We start from the raw sequence: 21,680 nt of genomic DNA, 5'->3' as shown, positions 1-21,680 counted from the left end.
CCCTGGCGCAGCTTAAGACCACGTCCTCTTGCCCTGTCGCTGATTGCTGGGAGCAGAGCCCGAGCCGCAGCTGGCTGCACCCTCCCGTCAGAGGCTTGTGGAGGGCGAGGAGGCCTCTCCCGAGCCTCCGTCCCTGCGGGCTGAGCTCCCGCAGCCGCTCCCCACAGCACAGCGCTCCGGACCCTTCCCCAGCTCCGCTCCCTTCTCCGCGCTCGCTCCATGTGGAGCGCTCGATGGAGCTGGACCCCTATCCCGGCGGGGCAGGAAGCCTCTCCCCATCTCCCCCGATCCCGCTTTCCCAGGCTGCGTTCGGGGCGTGTGGGGGGGTGAAACTTCCTATTAAGGGCACGGCGGCCGCGGGCCCGCAGCTCTGCGGCGCCGCCATGGCGGGGCCCTCCCTCGCTCCCTCCCTCGGGCCGCGGCTGCGCGCTCGGGGCGGCGGGAAGCGCCGCTGCCTCCGCTGCACCTGCCGCCGCCGCCGCGGGGGAGGGCGATGCGGCGGCACCGGGGGCACCCGGCCCGCACCCCCGCCGCGACACCCGCGCCGCGCTCACCCACGCTCCGGTAGCCCAGGATCGCGATCTTGCGGGACTTGGACGGCGGCATCTTCTCCCCCGCCCGGCCCCGAACCACATCAAGGGCGGCGGCGGCTGCGGCGGAGGGCGGCGGCGGGCGGCTGTGGGGGCGCGGGGCGCGGCGCCAGCGACATGCGGGGGGCGCGGGGGGAGCGGCGGCGGCCGGAGCGCGCTCGGGACGCGCGGCGCTGGCAGCGGCGGGGCCGCACCACGTGACCGCCGCCGCCGCGCGCCGGCCCCGCGTACGCACCTGCGCGTCACAGGAAAAAACTCCCTGCGTCACCCCCGCCCGGCGCGCGCTCCCCCCCACTCCCGCCCGCCGATTGGTCGGCGCGGCGGCGGCGGCGGGCGGGGATTGGCCGGGGAGCGGCAACGGCCGCGTTCGAAGGGGAGGGGGCGGGGCCGGGCGGGCAAGGGCGAGCGGGGACGCTGGGGGGGGAGGGGGGCGGGAGGGAGGAGAGGCGCGCGCCAAGGCCCCGCGCGCGTGCGCGCGCAGCGTGCGGCGGTTGGTGCGTCACGCGCGCGCTGCCCCGTCCGGCCCGGCCCCGTCACCGTGGGCACCCCCGGCCCCGGCCCGGTCCTGGTCCCTGTCCCTGTCCCTATCCCTGTCCGAGTCCCGGCACCGGCACCGGTCCCAGCCCAATCCTGTCCCTGTCCCCATCCTCGTGCGCATCCCTGTTCCTGTCCCCATTCCCGGCCCTATCCCCGTCCCTATCCCCACCCCAGTGCCGTCCTCAGCCCCAGCCCATTCCCGGCCCTATCCCCGTCCCTGTCTGTCTCCATCCCAGGGGCTCCTCCCCGGGCTCTGGGCTCTGGCGCTGCCCCTCCCGTGCCCCGAGCCCCTCAGGCTCGCTGCCCGTGCCGGGAAGGGCCGCTCGGCCGGGCTGGTTCCAATTTATTTGAGTTTGTGTCGGTGCCTCTTCAGAGCGCTCCCCGTGCGCGCAGGTGATTTCTGGAGAAACGTCGGGTCCCAGCGTCGGTAAAGTGCTGGGATTGCATGGAAGGCAAGGCGGCGAGGCGTTTGGGAGCTTGGGGATGGTTAACTATGAAACCCAAGCGGTGGAGAGTTTTCCGCTGTGAAAAGGGGGCTGCGTGTACTGGTGGGGATTGCAGCACTTAATGGTGCAGAATTTAAGGGCGAACGACACGAAAACGGGAAAGTCATATTTCTCCCCTCTACTACTGATTTTGAACATTTTGGGTTAATAGCTACCCTTTACCACATTTTCTTGAACAATTAATATTAGTTAGAATTAAATTTTTTTAATGTCCATCTTGTCTTTTTGGGGAACACTGATACCTAAAATGCAATTGTGCCAGGGCACAACAAACCAGCCTAACAGCTGGATGGTGTTAAGGGCCATGGATTGGCTTTTCCCTCCTCTCACCCATCCACTCCCACATATTCATCTAACCCAGGAGAGGGCAAGGAGCTAAAGCAAAAGAAAGCCATTTGTACACAAAAACGATTCGCTTCTGAAGGAGCAGACAGGCTTTTAGGAGATACCTGCATTTTTTGGGATAGTCTAATCATACCCTTCGTCTTCTGGATTATGGGGTTTTACAGGACAAGTGCTGGTAACCTGTTAAACAGCAGGAATAACAGCTTTCAGTGAATAGGTACATGATGGAAGAATAGTTATTTTGTGAGGAAACACGGGGTTTTTGTACTTTCTCAGTGATGGCTGTGGTGATATAGCCATCATCTTTACATTCACTCCCTCTGGAGCCGTGCCATGGTCCAGAATTTGGGCTTTTGACTGAGCCAGAAGACTGAGAGGACCAAGATAAGAATTACCTTCCAAACCATCTCCTTACTGCTCTTATTACTTGCCTGTCATATTTTGGCACTGGGGTTTTTACTCTGGTGAAACTTTAATTTGTATTTTCAGGATATATATCCATACCCCTCCACATGATCAGAGTGGTCAGCATCAGCATTTTTTTCATTTGTGGGAGTTTCTGGTTTTGTTTCCTCCGCTTCTTTTGATTAGGTCTTTTCCCTTACTCTCTCTTTCCTTTTCCCACTCTCCTTTTGGAGCCGTGTCTATTTATTTATCTGGTCTCTGTTAACTTACCCCTGGCTCACTCTGTGCTTGTTTAGGGGAGTTCACTACTGCAGGGTTTCTGTTCCTCCCCCTTTATTTGCTTTATTACCTCAAAGTGCAATGGAATTGTCTCACCTTAGGATGCTCGTCAGCAGCAACACAGAACTCATCCTTCCTGGGCATGGGGTTATTTTGAAGAGAAGCTTTTAACTTCCTATTTTTCCACTGTTCCTTTGGAGGGAATTGACTAATAATCCTCCCTCCAGCAGGATCCTGTACATGCTTCTTTTTGTCTTGGCTGGGACACTAGAAATACAGGGAAATACAGAGCTTTCAGGGAAGTTTGTTGTTTTTCCATGCTCTAGGGCTGGCTAACACTGCTGATGGCCTTTGGCAGCGTTCTGGGACGCTCTACTCAAGTGGCAGCAGCTTAAGCAGAGGTGAGAGGATCTGGACTGTGGTAAGGCTGTTACTGCCTTTCTCCTGCCCAGGTGAAACCTAAACACTTCTGGAGTGCTTTGAGCAGAGGGACAGTACACCTGTGGCCGTGAATGTCTAATCCAGGCATTGTGCATTATCTGAACCCTTACTGTTTATATATTTAGGGCTGAACAGCTTCACACACCCTTTGCTAAAATCTTCTCCCTGTTGTAGCAATCCAGGTGTGATGCTCAGGTCGTGTTTTCCCAGGGCAGCGTTCCATTGGATCGGTTGCATTAGGAATTGGGGCTCTGCCTGTGCATTCCCTCCTCCTGCTGCAGCCTCCTCATGTTTAGAGTTTGCAAATTGTGAGCTCCAAAGGAGTCCAGAGAACTGTGGGACAAGGGACGTGCCCCGTGTGCCTCTGCACTGGCTGTGCTCCAGGCCTTTTCCCTGTCCCCCTCTGACAGGTATTCCCTCAAATCAAACACAGCCTTGGGATCAGTTCAGATGAGAAATGACATCAGTGTTGTTGTAAATGAGATAACATGCTCAAAGAATGCAACGCATCAGATGTGGCCCTGAAAGACAAGACACGAAAGGGGAAAACAGCAGGGATGGAGTGAGTGTGGGGAGATCAGGATGTTGAGGGAGGCTGGACAAAGCTACTTTTTCCTGATCTACTTTTTCTGTATCTACTTCTTCCTGCTGAAGAACCACAACAGATTTCATGCAGTAAAGGTAACTCAACAGCCAAGTACTTTTACACTAACCCAGTACGTGCAAACCCACAGCCACCCAGCTCCTCAGCTCCCAAATGCAGAACAGCTCTGACTTGTACCTCCAACTCCTGCAGCAGCAATCACCAGCACAATTACCTGCTCTGTCCTTCAGCAGAGCAGGACCTTCCCCAGGAGTGTTTTGAAGTGTGTCCAGTGTTTGCTCTGGGCGTGCTTCCACAGGCACAGCACAGCCCTCGCTGCCCACAGAGGTTACAAAGTACACTCGGTGCAGCCTTGCACTTGTTCCTGCTCCCTCCTGCTTCTCACAGTGATTGTATTTTGCAATATTCAGATAGAAAATCTGGCAAAGTGTTAGTAGAAGCAAATTAAGGGGCTAATTCAATGCAGACAGGCTGCTGACACCACGAGTTGATGCCGTACAGGTCCTGCTGTGCAGCTGGCAGGGACACTCGTTCCATAGGGTTTTTTCTAAAGGAATGAGTCTGATGTGTGAGTACAGGTCACCTCCTGCCCATTCCCTTCAGCAGGAACAGGTCTGACTGCAACCACCAGAAAACAAATGAGTACCAAGAAAGTGACTTTCAAAACCACATTTAAATTAAGTCCTGAAGTGAAGAGTAAAGAGCAGTGTCTGCAGAACATTCTTTTTGCATAAATGCATTATGTGGGTACAGAGGTAGCATTAAATTATCTGGAATGGCATTTTCCTCTGGAAATTATCCTTAATAAGTGTTCAATGTGGGTGAAAGTTCACAGAAACTTTAGAGGTAAACTGGTTACTTCTAAAGCTGCCTGGAGAGCTCAGTGGGAGCAGTTACAGGGCCTGCTGTGAGACAGGATTAAGCATGTGTGGTTTCACTTCTAGCTGGACCAAAACTGAAAAATTCCAACTTGCCCAGTGCTCCCTCTAAAACTGGCAAGGAGTGTTCTCCACATGGAGCCTTGGAACTGCTTCACTCAGATTCCTCCTGTCTGCTGTGAGGACAAGAGCTCAGCCCTTGGAAATCAAGGCTTGTTCTTTCTGTTTTACTCCAACACTCCCTGCACAACAGTATCCCTTAATAAAAGATGAATAGGCCTCGGATACACAACAATCAGAATTCCCTTCCTAGCAAGCAGCAAATGCTCTCTGATCTCAGACCTTTTACCTAAAGGATTCCAGAAGTAAAACAGGAAAATGTTTTGGATCAGTGTCAGCAAAGGGTGATTTTTTCTCAGTTCAGAGCATCTCTAGGTATTGAAAAATACTGAGGGCTGAAGTCTACTAAGAAACATTTTCTTATACCTAAGCAGTTAAAAATATCCAGAGTCAGTAAAAGCCCTTCCAAGACAAGCCCTTCAGAATAATTATCTTTCACAGACATCTCTTGCTGGGCAAGGAAATGCACAGGAAAGCAAAGGCATCAATCCCGTGTTATTACAGTCCTGCTGGTTAAATTAGAACCCATTTCCTCACCTGCACTACTGAGCAGGCTTTCAGGAGTCACAGGGGACATTTACTGACACCTCCATCTGCAGCATGGCCCTGTGTGAAAAGGAAAGGAGCTTCTGCAGCTGTTGCTGTGCTCTCAGATCCATAGGTACTGCTTGCTGCCTGTCCGGAGGGGAGAATGCACAAGAACTGGAATCTAATGACATTTTATTAATTTGTTTTCATGGCTGAGACCTCTAATGAGCTACATGAAGAGCCTTAGACTCAAGCTTTAGTTACAGTGTCCCTTTAATCTGAACATGCAGCAGTGCTGCTGAGTCACCCCTCCTCTCTCTACCCTCATTTACTTACTCCTGTCTCTCCCTTATGCTGGAACAAGCATTTTTCTAGCTCTGTAGAAAACTGATCTGTATTAAAAACGACATGACTTCTTTAGCTTTGTTTACTGCATCAGCACTGGCCCTTGTGCCAGCACAAGCAGAGTGTATTTTGATGGCACTGCTGTTTATCTGTGCTGGTGGGGTCACATCACGGTCCTGCCACTCACAAATGCAGATTTCAGAGCTGAATTCCAGAAAGAAAGGGTGGAAATTCTCTGAACACAGTTTTGTACCACTGAGGAGACAGTTCTCTGTAATTTTGTTAGTCCTGTGTCCACAACATGTCAACAGCAGTTGTAATAATGTGAAAATGGGAAGCTTGTACATGGTTATCTGAAAACTGCAAATTCATTCTGGCTTTCTGCACACTGCAGCATGCAGGCAGGCCCACAGCATCTGCATGAACAAAGACAGAAGAATTTGTGCTATAAAATATAAATAAAAATTATCAGTGGTTCAACCCTTATCTTTAACAATACCTTGAGCAGAGGACCAAAGAATGTGCTCATGCAGACGAGTGATACAGAGATCTCAGGATGCTTTTGGGCACCTCCCTTCCACCCCATCCCAGAGGAGGCTGCAGTGCCTGTGCTGGAGCAGAACCCTGCCTTTCCCAAAGCTGCATCCCTGTGGTTTGTGTGGCATTTGCAGGTAGCACTACTGCCCCTTACCCTTAAATCAGTTCTACCACAAATTCTCCCCTCCACACACCCTGTGAAGAATGAGAGCCATTATTTCTAGTTTGAATCACTCCATCTCCCACACGAGGATCATCAGAGCTGGCCTGGGGTCAGCTCTGATAGCAGCAACCAGCACCAGGTTGTTGCTCTCAGGACAAAGCAGCTGCTCCAGTTCAATATCAGCAGGAATTGCAGGGAGCAGAGTCAATATTTACCCAGTCAGAAAAGATGCTGGAGAATACAATGTTTTTCACAAGGTAGGAAAGTGGAAGAAAGTTTAGAGTGAACAGTTTCCATGGTGTACTACAGGAATATTTTAGTCATGAAAGATACCTGTAAGAAGGAAGTTTTCACACATTTAGTTCAGAATTTAAATTCTTGTGGAAAGAGGTAAAGTTCTGAAGAAAGTTTTTCATTACTATAACATTTACATTTTATAAGCAAACTGAAAACTGTTTGCCTTTTACCTCCATGTTTATAAATGAAAAAATAACGGATCCCTTACCTGCATTATTCCAGTGCAGTATTCAGGCTGGAAACACAGTACAGAAGTCCTACCTGCAGTATTCCATCAGTGTAAGCCACCTTTAAATTCAGAGGAAAATCAGAATGCTCCTGGTTTGCACTAATCCCAAGGCATGTACATTCATACATGCAAAAGAACTTGGCACGAACTGCTAAAACCAAACTGATGTTGTAGGGTTTAATTTCTTCCATCTACAAGAATCTACAATTATAAAAGTCTCATCTTCAAACTTTACAGTATATTTACATTAGCAAATACCCCACAGCTTTCCTCACTCCTCCGCTTCTGTACAAATCATATACAATAAAAAGTTTCGGGTTTTCATTGTACAAACATCATTTTACACTTTAATACAGGTGAAAATATTGTCCTCTGGCACCTCATCTCCTCCGTGGTGCCTGTGTGTGACAGGACAGAGCACTTTCAATCCATGCTTCCAAAATCTTCAGCTCAAGTAACACAGACTGGTGAACAGGGCACAGCTTCTGTAACTCCAAAGTTTTAAATAATGAGAAAAATCTCCCACTTGTTTGTATAACAATCAACAGTTTATTAATGGATATGGTGAAATTTTAGCTATCCACCAAAGATGTGTAAAAAATTGTCATGAAAGTAAAAATAAATAAAGCTGTTTTTAAATCAGTCTTGTTTTACATTTCAGTTCAGAATGCAACATTGAACACAAAACTGTCATTGAAGTTTTAAAGAAGTCTACCGATACCCAAATTACAGCTTTTATGACAAATCTAATGAGAACTGAAACTGATTTGGTTTTAGGTTTAAAGACTTTCACATTCAAATACAGTGTCTCGTTTAGCACAACACTTCCTTTGACAGTGATGGGCAACAGTGATGACATATTGCTGTATTTTGACATAAGGCACTATGATATGAATATGCCATACACTTGCCTTATGTCACATATATCCATTGCTGACCAGTGACTTCTGTCAAATACAAAATGAAAAAGTTTCAGAATACAGTGCATTTTAATGAAGGACATCATGTGAAGTCTTCCAGCAAATGTTTTGAAGACATTTTGAAATACGAGCCTACATTTTAACATAAGCTTTTGTCATGCTGCTTTTTTTTGCGACATCACTGGGGGGAAGAGACTCATCATCCATCACTAAGTCCCAAAACACATTCCCAACCATCCTGCTCTGTTCCATTGCAGTCACTGCTCTTGAGACAAACGACCCAGAAACTCTGTTCAAGTTCTCCTACAAGGGTGTACATTCCCAGCAGTCATTCGCTCTCGTTCTCCTTCTGTTTGGCACCTGGAACACAGGAGGAAAGCAGCTGTCATTTCCTTGGGCACACAGACTGGAGAAGCTCATTCCAACTGCTGCAGCTTTCCCTGATCACATTACCAGAATCAGAGGACTGAATACAACATTGATAAAGAATAAACTGCAGGATTGTTAAATACAAACCTGAGACAGGGCAAGGGAGGCTTGAGACCATCACTGCTTTAATTTCATTGCTAAGTCTAAGTAACCCTCCTGGGAAGTTACTCCAAGTGCCTTTGAAGGTTCTCCCCAGCACAAAAAAAAATTAGTTTATAAACTCGCAGCTAAAACCCACAGCCCAAACCTGTCCCTCAGCTTAGAGCCAAGCTTAATCAACATAACAGCCCCCAAACAATGAGTCCTGCTTGAGCACAAGCCATGTAAGAATTTTGTTTAACTACATTGTGCTGATGGACTCATTTTTCCTGGCTCAGAGGCAGGTTCTGCTCACAGCAGGGATGTGAGAGACCTGTCCAGCAGGATTGTGGAGCATCTCACCTCTTCTCCAGGTACTCAAACATGCTGGGCAATGACTGAACCCTATGGTGAGCTTAGATTCAGCATCCAACTCTACAGAATAAAAATCTCTTGCCAGAAGCCTAGAGTTGCTTCTTGTAATGTATAATCCAACACTGAAAGATTCATTATGTACATCCAGTTTTCACATTACAACTGTTACTTTCTTCCCAAACACAGGCTGGTCTTAATTCCTGCCAGTCAATAAATCTTTCTTTCCAGTCTGTGAAGAGAACTGGACACATGATTTATCTGGTGTTCTTAGGAGCAAAGTCACCCTTCACACTCTACAAATCAGATTTACATGGCAGACATCCTCCCTGCATGAGACAAATTCTAATCTAAAATTGGGCAGTTGCCTGTGGGAATGCAATCTGATGTTCAACTGCTCCGCAAAAACACCTTCCCTCCCCTCCTCACTTGCAGTGGCAGAATCCTCCCTCTCTGTTGCTCTGACCCCTGTCCCCAGGACCAGACTGTTCTGTGGCAGGTTCAATGTGCCAGGCTGACTAAACTGCAGCTTTGTGCTGCCTCAGTTTCCTGTTAGCTCAGTGAGTTCCAGCAGCCCAGGGATGTCAGAGCAGGGTGCTGCCCCAGAGTGGGAGCAGGAACTGCCCTTTGCAATAATTCCAGAGCATTTTTAGCTCAGCTCAGAGCTCCAACATAGGTGTGTCCATGTAACTCCAGTACAACAAAGCTCTTGGTTTGTCAGCATCCAAATGCATCCTTCTGTCTGAGCTTTGCATAATTAGCACTAAAATCTGCCCTCCTGGGATCCCTCTGCCCTCCAGTCATGGATGGAACTCCCTCCTCTGCCTGGAGAGGCACTGGCTGCCTGTCTTTACACCTCCCTCTTCTTTCTCCAGGATTCCATCTGACCCAGACCTCTGGGCTGATTTCTCATCCATGCTTTCACAGAGAGCCTTGCTCTGCTCTTGTTCTTCCAGTCATTAAAAGGAACCAGAGGTACTGACACAACATCTCCAGCAGTACTGCTGATTACTTCCCTTCAGAACAGAAATATTTCTATTTAAACAAGATGCATTACCTTTTTAAGCCTACAGATGAAAAAAACAATTTTACATTATTATGTTATCTATCAGGGCAGGCAAGAGATTTCAGTTAAGCTCACATGTAGAGTTTTTTTTAAGGATGTATCTGGCTCCGTTTGTCTGATGGGGTTTTTTGATACAAAATGGTAACAATCCTCAAGACATTTTGCCTTCCTCACAGAGCCAAAACAGGGCTTTGCTTTAGTTCTTGTGACACTGAAGTAATTTATGAGGTCAAAGTGAAGTTACAATTAAGAACATAAAGCAGGTTAAGAACTCAAGCAAAACTTAAAACCAAAACCAAACAAAACCCAGCCAAACCAACCCTCCACAACCAAGATAAAAGCAGCAGAAATAAACCTGCTGGATACTCTTGTTAAAAGGCACCTGATTGTGTTTAGATTGCTAGATTTAACCTGATCATAAGAGAGTTTTATATTTGAAGAGTTCTGGTGGGCTGAGGGGCCCTCTCTGAATTAAGTTGTGCCAGCCAAGCATAGCTGGACAACAGCAAGGCTCCAAGAAGTCATTTTTAGTGAAAAACACAGCTGTGACCACACTTGGCCAGAGTACAGAAACTCAGAAGGTGGGGAAGGTGCCCTGTTGTAGATGTTGTCTACACATTCAGCTCCATCCACTTAAAACATTACTCAAGACCTTTTTTTTCCCCCTAGAAAAGATACATGAACAGCAGGGACATTCATGAAGCTTCTGCATGCCCTCCTCAGTGAACAGGAGACTGACAATATTCTGTCAGCTCTTTCCTGAAATGACCTGTGTATTTAAGAACTACAATCAGTTACAAAAGCTGGAAATCAGCCATTTATCAGTGTGAAACAGCTGAAAGCCAGCAGGGCCCCGTGGCAGATCCATACCTGCAGGTGTGAGTACCAGAGCTTGTAGGATGTCAGACAGGGAGATGATACCCACGATGCTGTCAGCCTCATTCACCACCACCAAACGATGCACCTGCAGCAGGGAGAAGAGCCTGAGATATATTTACCTGATTAATGTAGACAAAGCAAAGAAAACAAACAAAACCCCTAAAGTAAAGCAGCATCAAGATAAGTAGAAAAAAAACCCAACCCAAAATGTTTCAAAATGTCAGGGATAGCAATTCTCTCACAGCAACACAAACGTGCTTGCCCTACATAAATGAAAATAGTTCATGTTTAAAAAGCACACAGCTACCTGACATAGCAACAGAGTCTGATATGAAGTGACAGCTAAGTCGAGATCTAGGTCTTGAAAATACTTCTGCTCTCAAAATGTGGCACTCACATCAAAACACTTCTCCCCAAGTTACAGTCTCTGCCCAGCTCAGCCTGTGGTCTCCAAAAAATGAGATGCAGTAATAAAATGAGGATTCCTTCTGAAAAATACTTCCTAACTTCCTCAGCAGATATGCATAGCACAACAGCTTGTTGTATTTTGACATCTCTGAGTTTGTTTTAGCTTAATTTTTCTCACAGGGCTACTCAATGAAAAGTGAGTGCCAGATTGGTTTTAAAACAATTTGTTTTAAACAGACTGCTTAAGACAGAAAAATTATTCCATTTATCTATGCAAATAAACACAAGGACACAACTCAGAAGAAAGGTTTATCAGCAGTAAGACCACATTTTCAAATAATGACCTTATCTTTACAAACCTCTTGTATGGAACATTTTACACCACAAAACTTTTGTTCTAACTGTAGGGAAATTAGGTGGATGCTCCTGTATTCTGAGGCTTATTGGCCAAAGCAAGCTGTGAAAAGCCACTGCAGAAGTAAGAAGTGTCTGTCCAAAGTTCAGAGCCTACTACATGTTTACTTTCACCCAAGTGAATTATCTCTCTTCACTATTAAGTTGAGAGAAAATACTTTATTTCTGATAAAACTGTGCTGCTGATATTTTAAACAGGTTTCTGCATATGCACATATTTAATAATTTTAATTTTTAAATTAGTTTCTGCATATGCATATATTTAATAATTTTATTCCTCTCTCAGTGTAATGAATTCAAGAAAAATGGACAATGTTTCATTTGTTTAATTGCTTGTAAGATCAAGCAGTTGTCTGGCAGCTAAAAATAGCTTTGTAGTAGTTTTGACTGACTCATTTTTACATGTAATCTCACTGTGTTTAGACTGAACGAGAGGGTAGGAGTTGTTCTTAAAACCCAAATGTCTAAAGCTTCTTAAGATAGTAATAAAATAATCCAAGTTTGAAGTCTGTGTATCAGGAATGCTAAAATTATTCCATTCAGGAGGAAGCTCAAGCAAATGCAGAAAGTTAAAAGTAGAAATGCCTCAGTGAGGTTCTAAGGGCTTCTTTACAAAGTGGAAGTTTTCCTCATATGCCTGCTTACAACCCTGAAATATAAATAAATAAATCTTGAAATTGATTGAGTTAAAGCATCTAAATGGAGCTGATCACACCCCAGAGATGAGTGAAACTGGGAATAAAGATTTTCTTCTGCAGAGAAGCCTTACAGGGGAGGAAGATCCACAAACTCATTCACCTCTGTGTGTGAGGAAGTTCTCACTACTAACAAACAGGATAAACACCACCAAAAGAATGGACAACACACAGATAAAAAATTTACATGAGCAGTTAGTAAAGGGTTCTTTATTAAACAACCTTTAATACAGGACCTTTTATTAAAGAAGCTTGCTTTAATACTTAAAGTAAAACAATTTACTTTATGGCCCTGTTTCACTGCATTTCTGAGAGAGCAGTGCAGGATTCCATCATGAATCAAAATGAGTTGCACCCAATAAATTTCCTGAGCCAAGCTATAAACTGGAGTTCAATAAATTATTTGTTTGCAGAACTTAATACAGGCCTGGAAGAAACTTGGGAAATCTTTGCATTCAGTTTAGTTAATGTCACAAACCAGAAATGCAAGTAACTGAATATTATTATAGGTATAATGTAAAATATTTTTCACATCCCTGTAATCATCTAAATCCTGAGTCTATAGAGCAGACTGAAATTTAACACACATAATTATTAAAAATTACTTTCACCAAGTAATCAAAACACCTTCAAGAGGATAAATGTGTACTGTTTATCAGTTCCATAACACAAATTGTACCTTATTCTGCAGGGACTCACCTCAGCCTTCACTATTCTATCCACAATGGTCTCCAGTGTTTCCAGCATACTACACTTTACAACACCTTCAAAATACTGAGAGCGGTGCTGTAGGGCTTGTGTCACCGTGATATCTAAGTTATTATATGTTTTTTCAGCAGCAAGATTCTGCAAAAAAAAACAAACGCAGGCCACATCAGACAGCTCAGTACTTAGTAACAAAGCACTCAATAAAGTAAATATTTTGGCACCAAGCAGACAGGCATTTCTGGTCTAAGCTGAGTCCATTCCAAGTCACATATTAAACAAAGCAGATGCTCTTCAGCTTCAGATTCTGGGAACTGTCAAGCACAATGATGCTAAACACCATCTGACACCCTGGGTTAATTGATAAAACTGGTGATACCATCAGGCCAGTGAAAATCTTACTTTGTAGCTCATCTTTGGCTTGGTGTCACTCATCCTGCTTTGCAACCAGCAGCAAATGTAAAGATGAGGCTCTTCAGAGTTCACATCACACAAAATAAACCTTTTTTTTGTTGTTTGTTTTTCACAGGGCAGGGGAAGACACCAACTGTTCTGAACACCACCCACAGAGCAGATAGTAGTGGCTGAGAGCTAAGTGTAGAGCAAATTCACTCTTCACCTTTCTGATCTGTGGGCTCAAACTCCCTCTCCTGGACTCAGCTGGTGCTGTCATGAGATGACAACTTGTGTGTCTGGATGTATTTTAATAATACTGTAAGAATGGTAACAATGAAATCCCATCCCCACCACTAAAAGGAAGAGATTAGAAGAATCTGAAAGCTGACATTTTTAACTTTCATTCTAAGAACAGGATCATGTCTGCAGTGAGAAGACTCTGTCCAGACCTGCAAAAGCTTTCTGTAGGTGAGACCATGGTGGTATTTTAGTAGTGTTGGCACTCCCTGGCTACTGATTTGGCTGCTGAGGCACTGAAGGAAGAACAAAGGCAGAGCTTTTAAATAAAAGCACTGGACCAAGCAATAAAATGAAATTAATTTTTGGTTTGAAGATACTCGGGTCAAGTTTTTTGATTGAATTACACCGAACGTGACAAGACAGGTTTGAGATGATCACAAAAACCAATTTTAGTTAATTAATGTATCCAGGTCCTAATGAAGGAGATTGAGAGGACATAAAAAGCCTCTGCAAACTGAAGTCAACCTACACACAATACCTGGTGCAATATAAAGCTATTCCTATATACCACTCCATTCCCAGGCTTCCCCAGCCAAGAACCTGAAACTTAATTCAGAACTCTTAAAATAAAAGAAATCTATCAACTTAGCCAGCTGCATACACAGGCACAGCTTCAACCACCAGGCAAGGATATTAGCCACATGGTTAAAAGTTAAAAATCACCATTTTGGAAATTCTGTGTTTATTGGAAGATCAGATCATACACTTCAGATTACTTTTTTTTTCTTCTTTTAAACCTGAAGGCAGCCTGATGAAATCTGGAAGCTCAGAGGTGATTATCTTTTAAGAATAGAATTTTTTCCCCCAACTTAATAAGAAAACTAGGACATGTGAGGAAAATCCCAAGTAATCAACAGATGCCCTAACTCTTTCCCCTGTTACTAGTAGGGTGCAAACAATTACATCCTAAAAATTGTATCTTTGTGGTGTGGGGATTTTATCCAGTTCCAAATACATATTTTTTTCCCAGATAAATGATCCAACATCTCTAAAAATCCTATCTGTTGCCTCATCACTTAAAATGAGAAAAGAAGTGAAAAATATGAGGAGCCCTCCTCCTTCTGGTATCTTTCTGAAGAAGAACAGGAAATGAAGGAAACATGTCCTGCCTCAAAATCCAACACAGTTACAAAATAAACTGAAACACTGATTCCACCAACTGTGAAAGTTCATTGTCTTTGATATATCAGATCATTCTCTCTACAGCTGCTGCCTGTTCCCTGACAAGCTTTTATGGCAGAACAGATTTTACACAGTAGAGGATCCCAAATAACAAAGACAAATGCCTACAAATGACAGACAAGAGCAGTGACATCACAGAATTTTCAGTATTAAGAACTATGTTTGCAGCCAGAGATATTTATAAGCTTGAAGTATTTCCACTTGGGACTTCTCTACAATTTACTGAAGGCCTTCTAGGCAGTCTTTCAGACATCTGCATTCTTCATTAGTGCAGATGGTTGGTGGCAACCTGGGCAGTGAAATCTCTACAAAATAATGCAGTTGTCAGATGCTGCAATTAGAAAGCAGGTGCACACAGCTGGGAGGGGACTGGAATAAATAAATAGATATTTTTCAAGTTTCTGAAAGTCATGAGAATGGAAGAGCCCTTGCCCTCGGAGGCTGGTAAATCATGGCATGAATCTGAGTATGCAATTGGAATCTTGAGGGAAATGCAGAAATAGTGTCCTGGATTAGATCTAAAGCAGAAGGAATACAGATGCAAGAATCTGGAGTTAGAGACACAAAAGAGTGGGGCAAGCAGTTTATACATCACTGAGAAGGTCAAGCTGTACAAAGGACTCAGATGCACAGAGAAATCTGCATTCTCTTTGAGAACAGACCAGAGTGGCAGCAGCTGGAAAAAGGAAATCCTCACTCAAAACCAGAAACCAGCAAGAACAGAACAATTCAGCTGAAAGGGCCCTACAATGATCACCTGGTCCAAGTGCCTGACACTCCAGGGAGGATAATTTAAATAAAAGTAGTAATAAAAAAAATGGTGTGCAGGGTGAATTGAATGTCTTTCATTCAGTTTGTTAACTACAGCCAAAGGAATAAAACAAAACTGTCATATTAACAAATTAATTTGCAAATGCTTACTACATATAAAACATTAAATAGAATTTAAGAGATATACTTACTATTACATCAAATTTGGAATAAATATCTACAACTTTTCCTAAAAGGAAAAGAAAAACAAAAGTTAACAAAGTGCTTAAAATACAGTATCAGTTTTCTTGCTTCCTGCTTTCATCTGTTATAATTACACAGAAAGAAATGACAGGTCAAGAAGGAAAGATTAAAAAAAAACACCCAAACAATCTATCAAAATATGAAATTCTTCTAAGCCCATCAACCCACATTTTGCATAAGTATTTCTTTATATTCCCTTTCTTCCCCCATGCCTTTTTAATGTTTTTTTTTAATTCTTTCTTGTGTTCTCCCCTTCAGTCTAGGCTCACAGCATTTCCCTTCCCTCACTCTTCACCCACCTGACTCATCCACGACAGGTAACGCCGATATCCTTCGCTCTACAAATATATTCAAGGCTTTAATGATAGGAGTGTCTGGATGTATGAAGGCAATGTTGTGATAAGTTCCTATTCCAAGTTCATCCAGATTCTTCTTCATAAAGGCAGGCTTTGGCATCTCTGACATCTAGGGGAGGCAGGAGGAATGGGTTTACACTGACATTCACTCATCTCCTGCACACTCCAAGTGATGCTTACAGGGCACTGCAGTTTCCTGATTAATACAAATCAATAAAAACCCAAACGACCTGAGGGGTTTCTGTTCAAAGCAGCTCTAAATTAAGAAAAGGCAACTATGATTTTTGCTCCACTTTTTTGTGCACATCACTAAAAGCTGTAGATCCTAAGCTGTGTCATTCCCACTAAAAGTGGAGAGAGAAGATAGAAAACATTGATCTGAACATTTATTCTGAACTCTTGTTGCTTTTTATGGCCTCCTGCTCATTGCTGTAACTAACATTACTACAGAGAGTAATGACAATCTTATCTCTGGAGACAATTCATTTTTCTTTTCATGTAAACAAACTCCTGAAGTTGAGGAGATGTTCCAGAAATGACAGCAAATTACTCCAACAGACAAGTCCTTGGTGTTTAGGTTTCTTTAAAGGAGTAAAACAAAGTAAAGGTAAAATATAGGCCTCAAATCAAGCTTTCATTTCCCTGTTACCAATAAAAGACACACAATTAATCTGGAAGCTCATTATGAAATTTCTGCACTAAGACTTTAATTACTTAATTATAACAGATGTCTACAAACAGTTAAACACAGCATAGGTTTAAATACTTACAAAAAGCTGGAGGAACTTGAGGATTCTTTTATGGGTAAGTATATAAAGTGCATTTCCACTGACTGGATCTATAACTGGCAATCTGTGGATTTTGTTTTTGATCAACGAATATACAGCATCAAAAAGGCTGAGGAGAAAAACATTTTATTTTTTTACTGAATTCTAGCTAACAACCAGTAATGCCAAGTGATATATATGCACACACTTAGAAACCCACATGAAGTATATGTGGTAATTATTTGCATTATCTTTAATACTATAAAGTTGAGGGATTGCAAATTAACTTTTGCAGCTTTTTTCTTTGCAACACACCAACAACCATATGCTCATGGAAATCTAAATCCATTAAAGAAAATGTGATGGGAAGTTCATTTTGTGCTATAAAGTATAGAAAAAATATTTCTTTAAAAGTGTAAATTATTTTTCCAGCAAGTGCTGTGCTTGCAGTACCCCTGCACTCAGAATGGGTCTTAGTGTTAAGAGACAAACTGTGAAAAATGGAGTTCTTACACTTAATGAATCTCAATCCTAAACTTCTGTAGCATTTTCTACAAAGGGCATTTTTATGGCTACATATATGCAAATAACCCCAAACAATTATCTAATAATTTCACTGGATTATCACTGGAGATTGGCAAAAAAAATATCCTTAGGAGATCTAAAACATTCCCATGCAGCACTGCAGGCTGGGATTTAGCAACACTCCAACCTGTGCAAGTCTGCTCTTCTTGCAAGTGACACTTTATTTTTTTCCCTTGGTGTAGTAAGACCATGATAAAGCAGCTGACCAGCAACTCCAGTAAATTAGCAAGTAATAAAGTTGGTAAAACTCTGATAAACACCTACTTGCTGCAGCAACTTCACCCTCCAGTTCAGCAATTAAGTAGTAGTCAAGATTTAAGTGATCAACTAAATCTCTCTCTCAAGTTATTTAGTAAATGAGGCATAATGACAATTTAAAAAGTATTTCTTTCAACTTCCATCACAAAGAAAAGGACAGTCATTTATATTTTAAGAAACAGAGCCTTATAGTAGAGCAGACCAAACCACAGAGATATTGTCTTTCCTTTAGTTAAGGAAAGTTACTTGCCTTGAAAAGGACTTTGAAAAGTTTCCAATTACTGTGACTGCTGAGAACAAGACAGCTGAAGGGCTCTAAATTTTTTGATTTTCATGAAATAAAGATGATGTGCAGGCTAGCTTGAAGGGTCATCCTATTGCCTGTTCTGCATTTTAATTTTGACCCACATCTAGGTCATTTACCAGAACAGTTATGCTGATAAACCACAAAAGTTCAATTAAAAATTCCCTTCTTTGGATAATTTAAAGTCTTCACTCACAATAAAAAAAAAGTTCTCATCCCTTTTTGATTATATTAAAAGACATTAATATATTAAAGTCCTTCTTTATTGTACTGCATTGTAAACTACAGTTTTTATATAAAGAGGCCTTAAATTCAGAGTTGAGATGGTGTTGGTGTATTTCAAATTAAGCAGAGTGAACAGTGAAACCCTACCTTGCATCTGGGGAGATGTTCACTAAAGGTTTAAAAGTCTCTTGTAAATAAAGCTCTGTGGACAGAAAATTAATAAACTGTTACCACGTCACACAAAAACATCAGCTTTTTAATGAAAGCATTTCATTAATTCATTCATACAAAATTAAGTGGCAGACAGCAATTTATGCAATTTCTGCCATTTATGCACAATGCTCTATATTGACATTAAAAAGACATAAAATTTAAAAGCAGCACTAAGCTTGATACCAGCAGAGGTCACTGCAATTACAACAAATAATCCTTTACCCCTTCTGGTTCTGTGAGTGCCTGCTGCACACAGACACCCCCATGGATCATTCCAGGGGACACAGACAACTTTCTGCTTGGAGCTGCCTCCCTGCATTCAGGGCCTCTGTTCACACCCAGTGTTGCAGGAATTTCTGCAGCTCACTGGGGCACAGCTCTGTTCATTCCCACTCCTTTTTTTCTTTTCTTAAGGAGCCATGAACAAGGGGCAAAGTGTTATACAGCCTAGATCACCAGTCTGTAGCTGTTTCAGATAGAAAAATAAGGAATAGAAGCCAAAAGAGAAGCTTTTACTATTCCTGCTTTCACTGAAAATTATGTTGGGAGAAGTCTATGATGAATTCAAATCCACTATACTGAGAAACATCAGAACCTAAGAAATTATCAACCAAGTAGTAAATATTCTTACCCCTCCAGGTTTCTATCTTGTGCTCCTCCAATTCATAAATCTGAACCTACAATGAGTAGATGGAAGTTCAACTTGAAGTAATTTAATGTTAAATCCATCATTAACATTGTAAACATCTGAGTAATTTTCTATTATTTCATTGTCTAAAATCTAACAGAGTAAGAACAGTCCAACACAACACTTCTTTATCACAAGGGGAGAGGGTGCAGCCCTGCCCCTAAAGCAGAGTACAAGCCTGGATTTATCATTTAGGGAAAGCCTTTTACTGGCCCAGGTTTGCAGTCCAGCTCTTTCCTGGACTCAAAGGCATCACCTCAGTAATTTGTGTCACCTTCAAACAACCACCCAGGGAACACCCTTGGGTGATTCCTCACACACCCACACCAGTAAAAAGCTCACCCTGACCACCTGACTTCTTAATGCTGACAGAATAAAGTTACCTGATCTCTAACAGGCAAGAGCACTTCTTCAGGGAGAAACTACCTGCATGCTCCTCATCACTCAGTGGTGCATATCATCTACTGTATCTGCACATTACCCTACTGTATGTCCTGATGCTTTCACAAAGAATGACTATAACACCTTAAGAATGATATTTTCTGGAGAATTTCACCTATTAAAGCTAGAGCATTCCCTGATGGAACATTCATTTATTTATTTTTCCTACAGAAGACTGCATCAGTCACTTAAGTCAGATATTGTCCCTCCTGTTCCTCCTTATTGCTGCCAGTTTAAGCAGAACCTATGAACAGGACCTTAGACAATGTAAATGAGAACTCATTAGGTAAAGTCTCATGGAAAAATCAGTAATATTGATGTAGAGGGTCATACAACACAGAAACAATATTAAACAAGTCACCAGTGTGCAAGCACTTTTCATTTATTCCTCTCCCCACTCCTTGTCAATCCCCACGGAGAAAAGAAGAATTCTTTAACATGGAGAAAGGACAGTGCACCACACTATTGGCATCTGATGAGAATTTCATTATAAATTTCAAAAAGTAACATGAGCTTTGAAAAGGCAAATAAATCAGATGTCTGCTCCATCCAACTGTTCTTGATTTTTTTAGCTAGTAAAACATAGTACATATGTTTTAATTGGTAGAGGGGGAATTGTGATTTGACAGGAACAAGAAAGGGATGTAAATGTTTGTATGAACATGCGAGCTAGAGAATTTCATCAACTGACTGCCAATGGGAAATTCAAATTACAGTTAATTGAAGTCAACAGATCTCCAACTGATTGTGCAATTCAGCCACATAACTAAAATATTTGCATATATTTAACTAGTTTAACTTGTTCATTCCATACCACCACTCCAAGAACAGTAATTTTTTACAGCATCCAAGACTCTGTAAGTCAACATCCAAAGACTTCAACAATAGTCACAATCATCATAAACCTTTCAGTTTGGTATTTCAGTCTCTGTACTGTATGGCAAATGATCAAATTACAGCTTAATATCATACTTACCATTGGAGACTTATAGTATCTATGCAGTATGTTAATGAAATCTGTAATTGTTAACATTCCTGTAACAAGGGATACATAAAAAATACAGGTCTTTAGATACATACTTAACATACAGAACTTTCAGCTATTTTCTCAATTTATACTCACAATATATAATATGATAAATGTTAAATCCATGTAAAATACTACTGCTATTGGACTATTTAACAGTAGGATTCAAACCCATGTCTGTTCCCTTTCACATTGTCACAGTGCTTCAATATAAAAAAAATCTGAAGTACTATTCAATATTATAATCCATGTGCTTTTCCTCACTTTCAGTCTGACTCAAAAAACCCCTTGAATTCAGACCACATCCACACCAAAAACATGGAAAGAAAAAAGGGGATTTAGAACATCTTTCAAGGTTGGAGAACTATTCTTGCCTTTCATTTTCTTTTTGAATAAGACACATTCTCATTATGTACTTGCCAAGTCAGGCAGACTCCTAGACTCAAATAAAGGAATAGTATAATACATTTTTCTTGACTTTTACTTATTACAGAACTTCATTCAATCATTTCCATGGTAATCCTCAATGTCTGTATGGAAATGTGACTTTTCAAAAGAAAAAAAAAATAGCATATCCATTGTGTATATATATATATATTTTAAGCACCAACACCAAGCTATGTAATATAATATTGATGATTAGTTTAGTTACCTGAAAATAATAATCTTTTCTGAGCTTTCAAGTTCTAGATTTGAGAAGATGCAATTGCTCCACTGTTTACTATTCTTACATCTAAACTGCAGAAACTAAGAAATGGGGAAGGGAAAAATTAATCTGGAGGTCAGCTTTAAATCAGTAGAGCTTAGTTACAGACAGAACATGAAATGAAATCAATTGAAAAGAAAAAACACAGCAGTCCTATGGTGTATTGCAAGACTGCTCCTCCCCTCTTGGATTTAAAGCATTTTAATAAATGCTTTATTAAGTATCTACCATTTATTTCCAGGAATCCTCAACGTTCCAGGTCACAAGACATACACATAATTCTATTTGTCACTGCCACTGTGACCGCATTTTCTAACTGCCAGAGAGATCCAGTTTGGGGAGATTATTGTTGTGGTAATTAATCACATGATTTTTAAAAAGCAGCACATAGATCTAATGCTTTTCACCCAACATGGGACATCTCTGCAGCTTCAGTTCTGGTTTTAGA

The 21,680-nt window shown here is 42.3% G+C and overlaps 3 protein-coding genes across 9 annotated transcripts in view; 1 reads left to right on the top strand and 2 right to left on the bottom strand.

Moving 5' to 3' along the window:
- The window catches only part of RHEB (Ras homolog, mTORC1 binding), a 39,063-nt gene extending 38,260 nt beyond the window's left edge, over positions 1 to 803 (bottom strand). The window contains exon 1 of the mRNA XM_063416219.1: positions 555 to 803. Within this exon, the coding sequence (XP_063272289.1) occupies positions 555 to 606 (52 nt within the window). The 5' untranslated portion in view covers positions 607 to 803. The remainder of the gene's footprint in view (positions 1 to 554) is intronic.
- Positions 708 to 3,343, top strand: LOC134547917 (tetra-peptide repeat homeobox protein 1-like). The gene is made up of 4 exons (XM_063392131.1): positions 708 to 787; positions 964 to 1,520; positions 2,989 to 3,083; positions 3,278 to 3,343. The coding sequence occupies exons 1-4, from the start codon at positions 708 to 710 to the stop codon at positions 3,341 to 3,343; spliced, it is 798 nt and encodes a 265-aa protein (XP_063248201.1).
- Positions 3,344 to 6,967: 3,624 nt separating this feature from the next.
- PRKAG2 (protein kinase AMP-activated non-catalytic subunit gamma 2) overlaps positions 6,968 to 21,680 on the bottom strand; it is a 211,369-nt gene continuing 196,656 nt past the window's right edge. For all 7 annotated transcript variants that reach the window (XM_063416251.1, XM_063416278.1, XM_063416259.1 and 4 more), the window contains 9 exons: positions 20,476 to 20,534; positions 19,002 to 19,047; positions 18,305 to 18,359; positions 16,789 to 16,915; positions 15,962 to 16,127; positions 15,611 to 15,648; positions 12,765 to 12,911; positions 10,540 to 10,633; positions 6,968 to 8,084 (listed from right to left, as the gene is read on the bottom strand). In XM_063416251.1, coding sequence (XP_063272321.1) covers positions 8,053 to 8,084; positions 10,540 to 10,633; positions 12,765 to 12,911; positions 15,611 to 15,648; positions 15,962 to 16,127; positions 16,789 to 16,915; positions 18,305 to 18,359; positions 19,002 to 19,047; positions 20,476 to 20,534 — 764 coding nt within the window. In that variant the 3' untranslated portion in view covers positions 6,968 to 8,052. The remainder of the gene's footprint in view (positions 8,085 to 10,539; positions 10,634 to 12,764; positions 12,912 to 15,610; positions 15,649 to 15,961; positions 16,128 to 16,788; positions 16,916 to 18,304; positions 18,360 to 19,001; positions 19,048 to 20,475; positions 20,535 to 21,680) is intronic.

The sequence above is a fragment of the Prinia subflava genome, chromosome 1, assembly GCF_021018805.1.
Source record: "Prinia subflava isolate CZ2003 ecotype Zambia chromosome 1, Cam_Psub_1.2, whole genome shotgun sequence".
Classification (NCBI taxonomy): Eukaryota; Metazoa; Chordata; class Aves; order Passeriformes; family Cisticolidae; genus Prinia; species Prinia subflava.
Note: the sequence above shows the minus strand (reverse complement) of the source record. Positions and strands in the feature narration are given on the sequence as shown.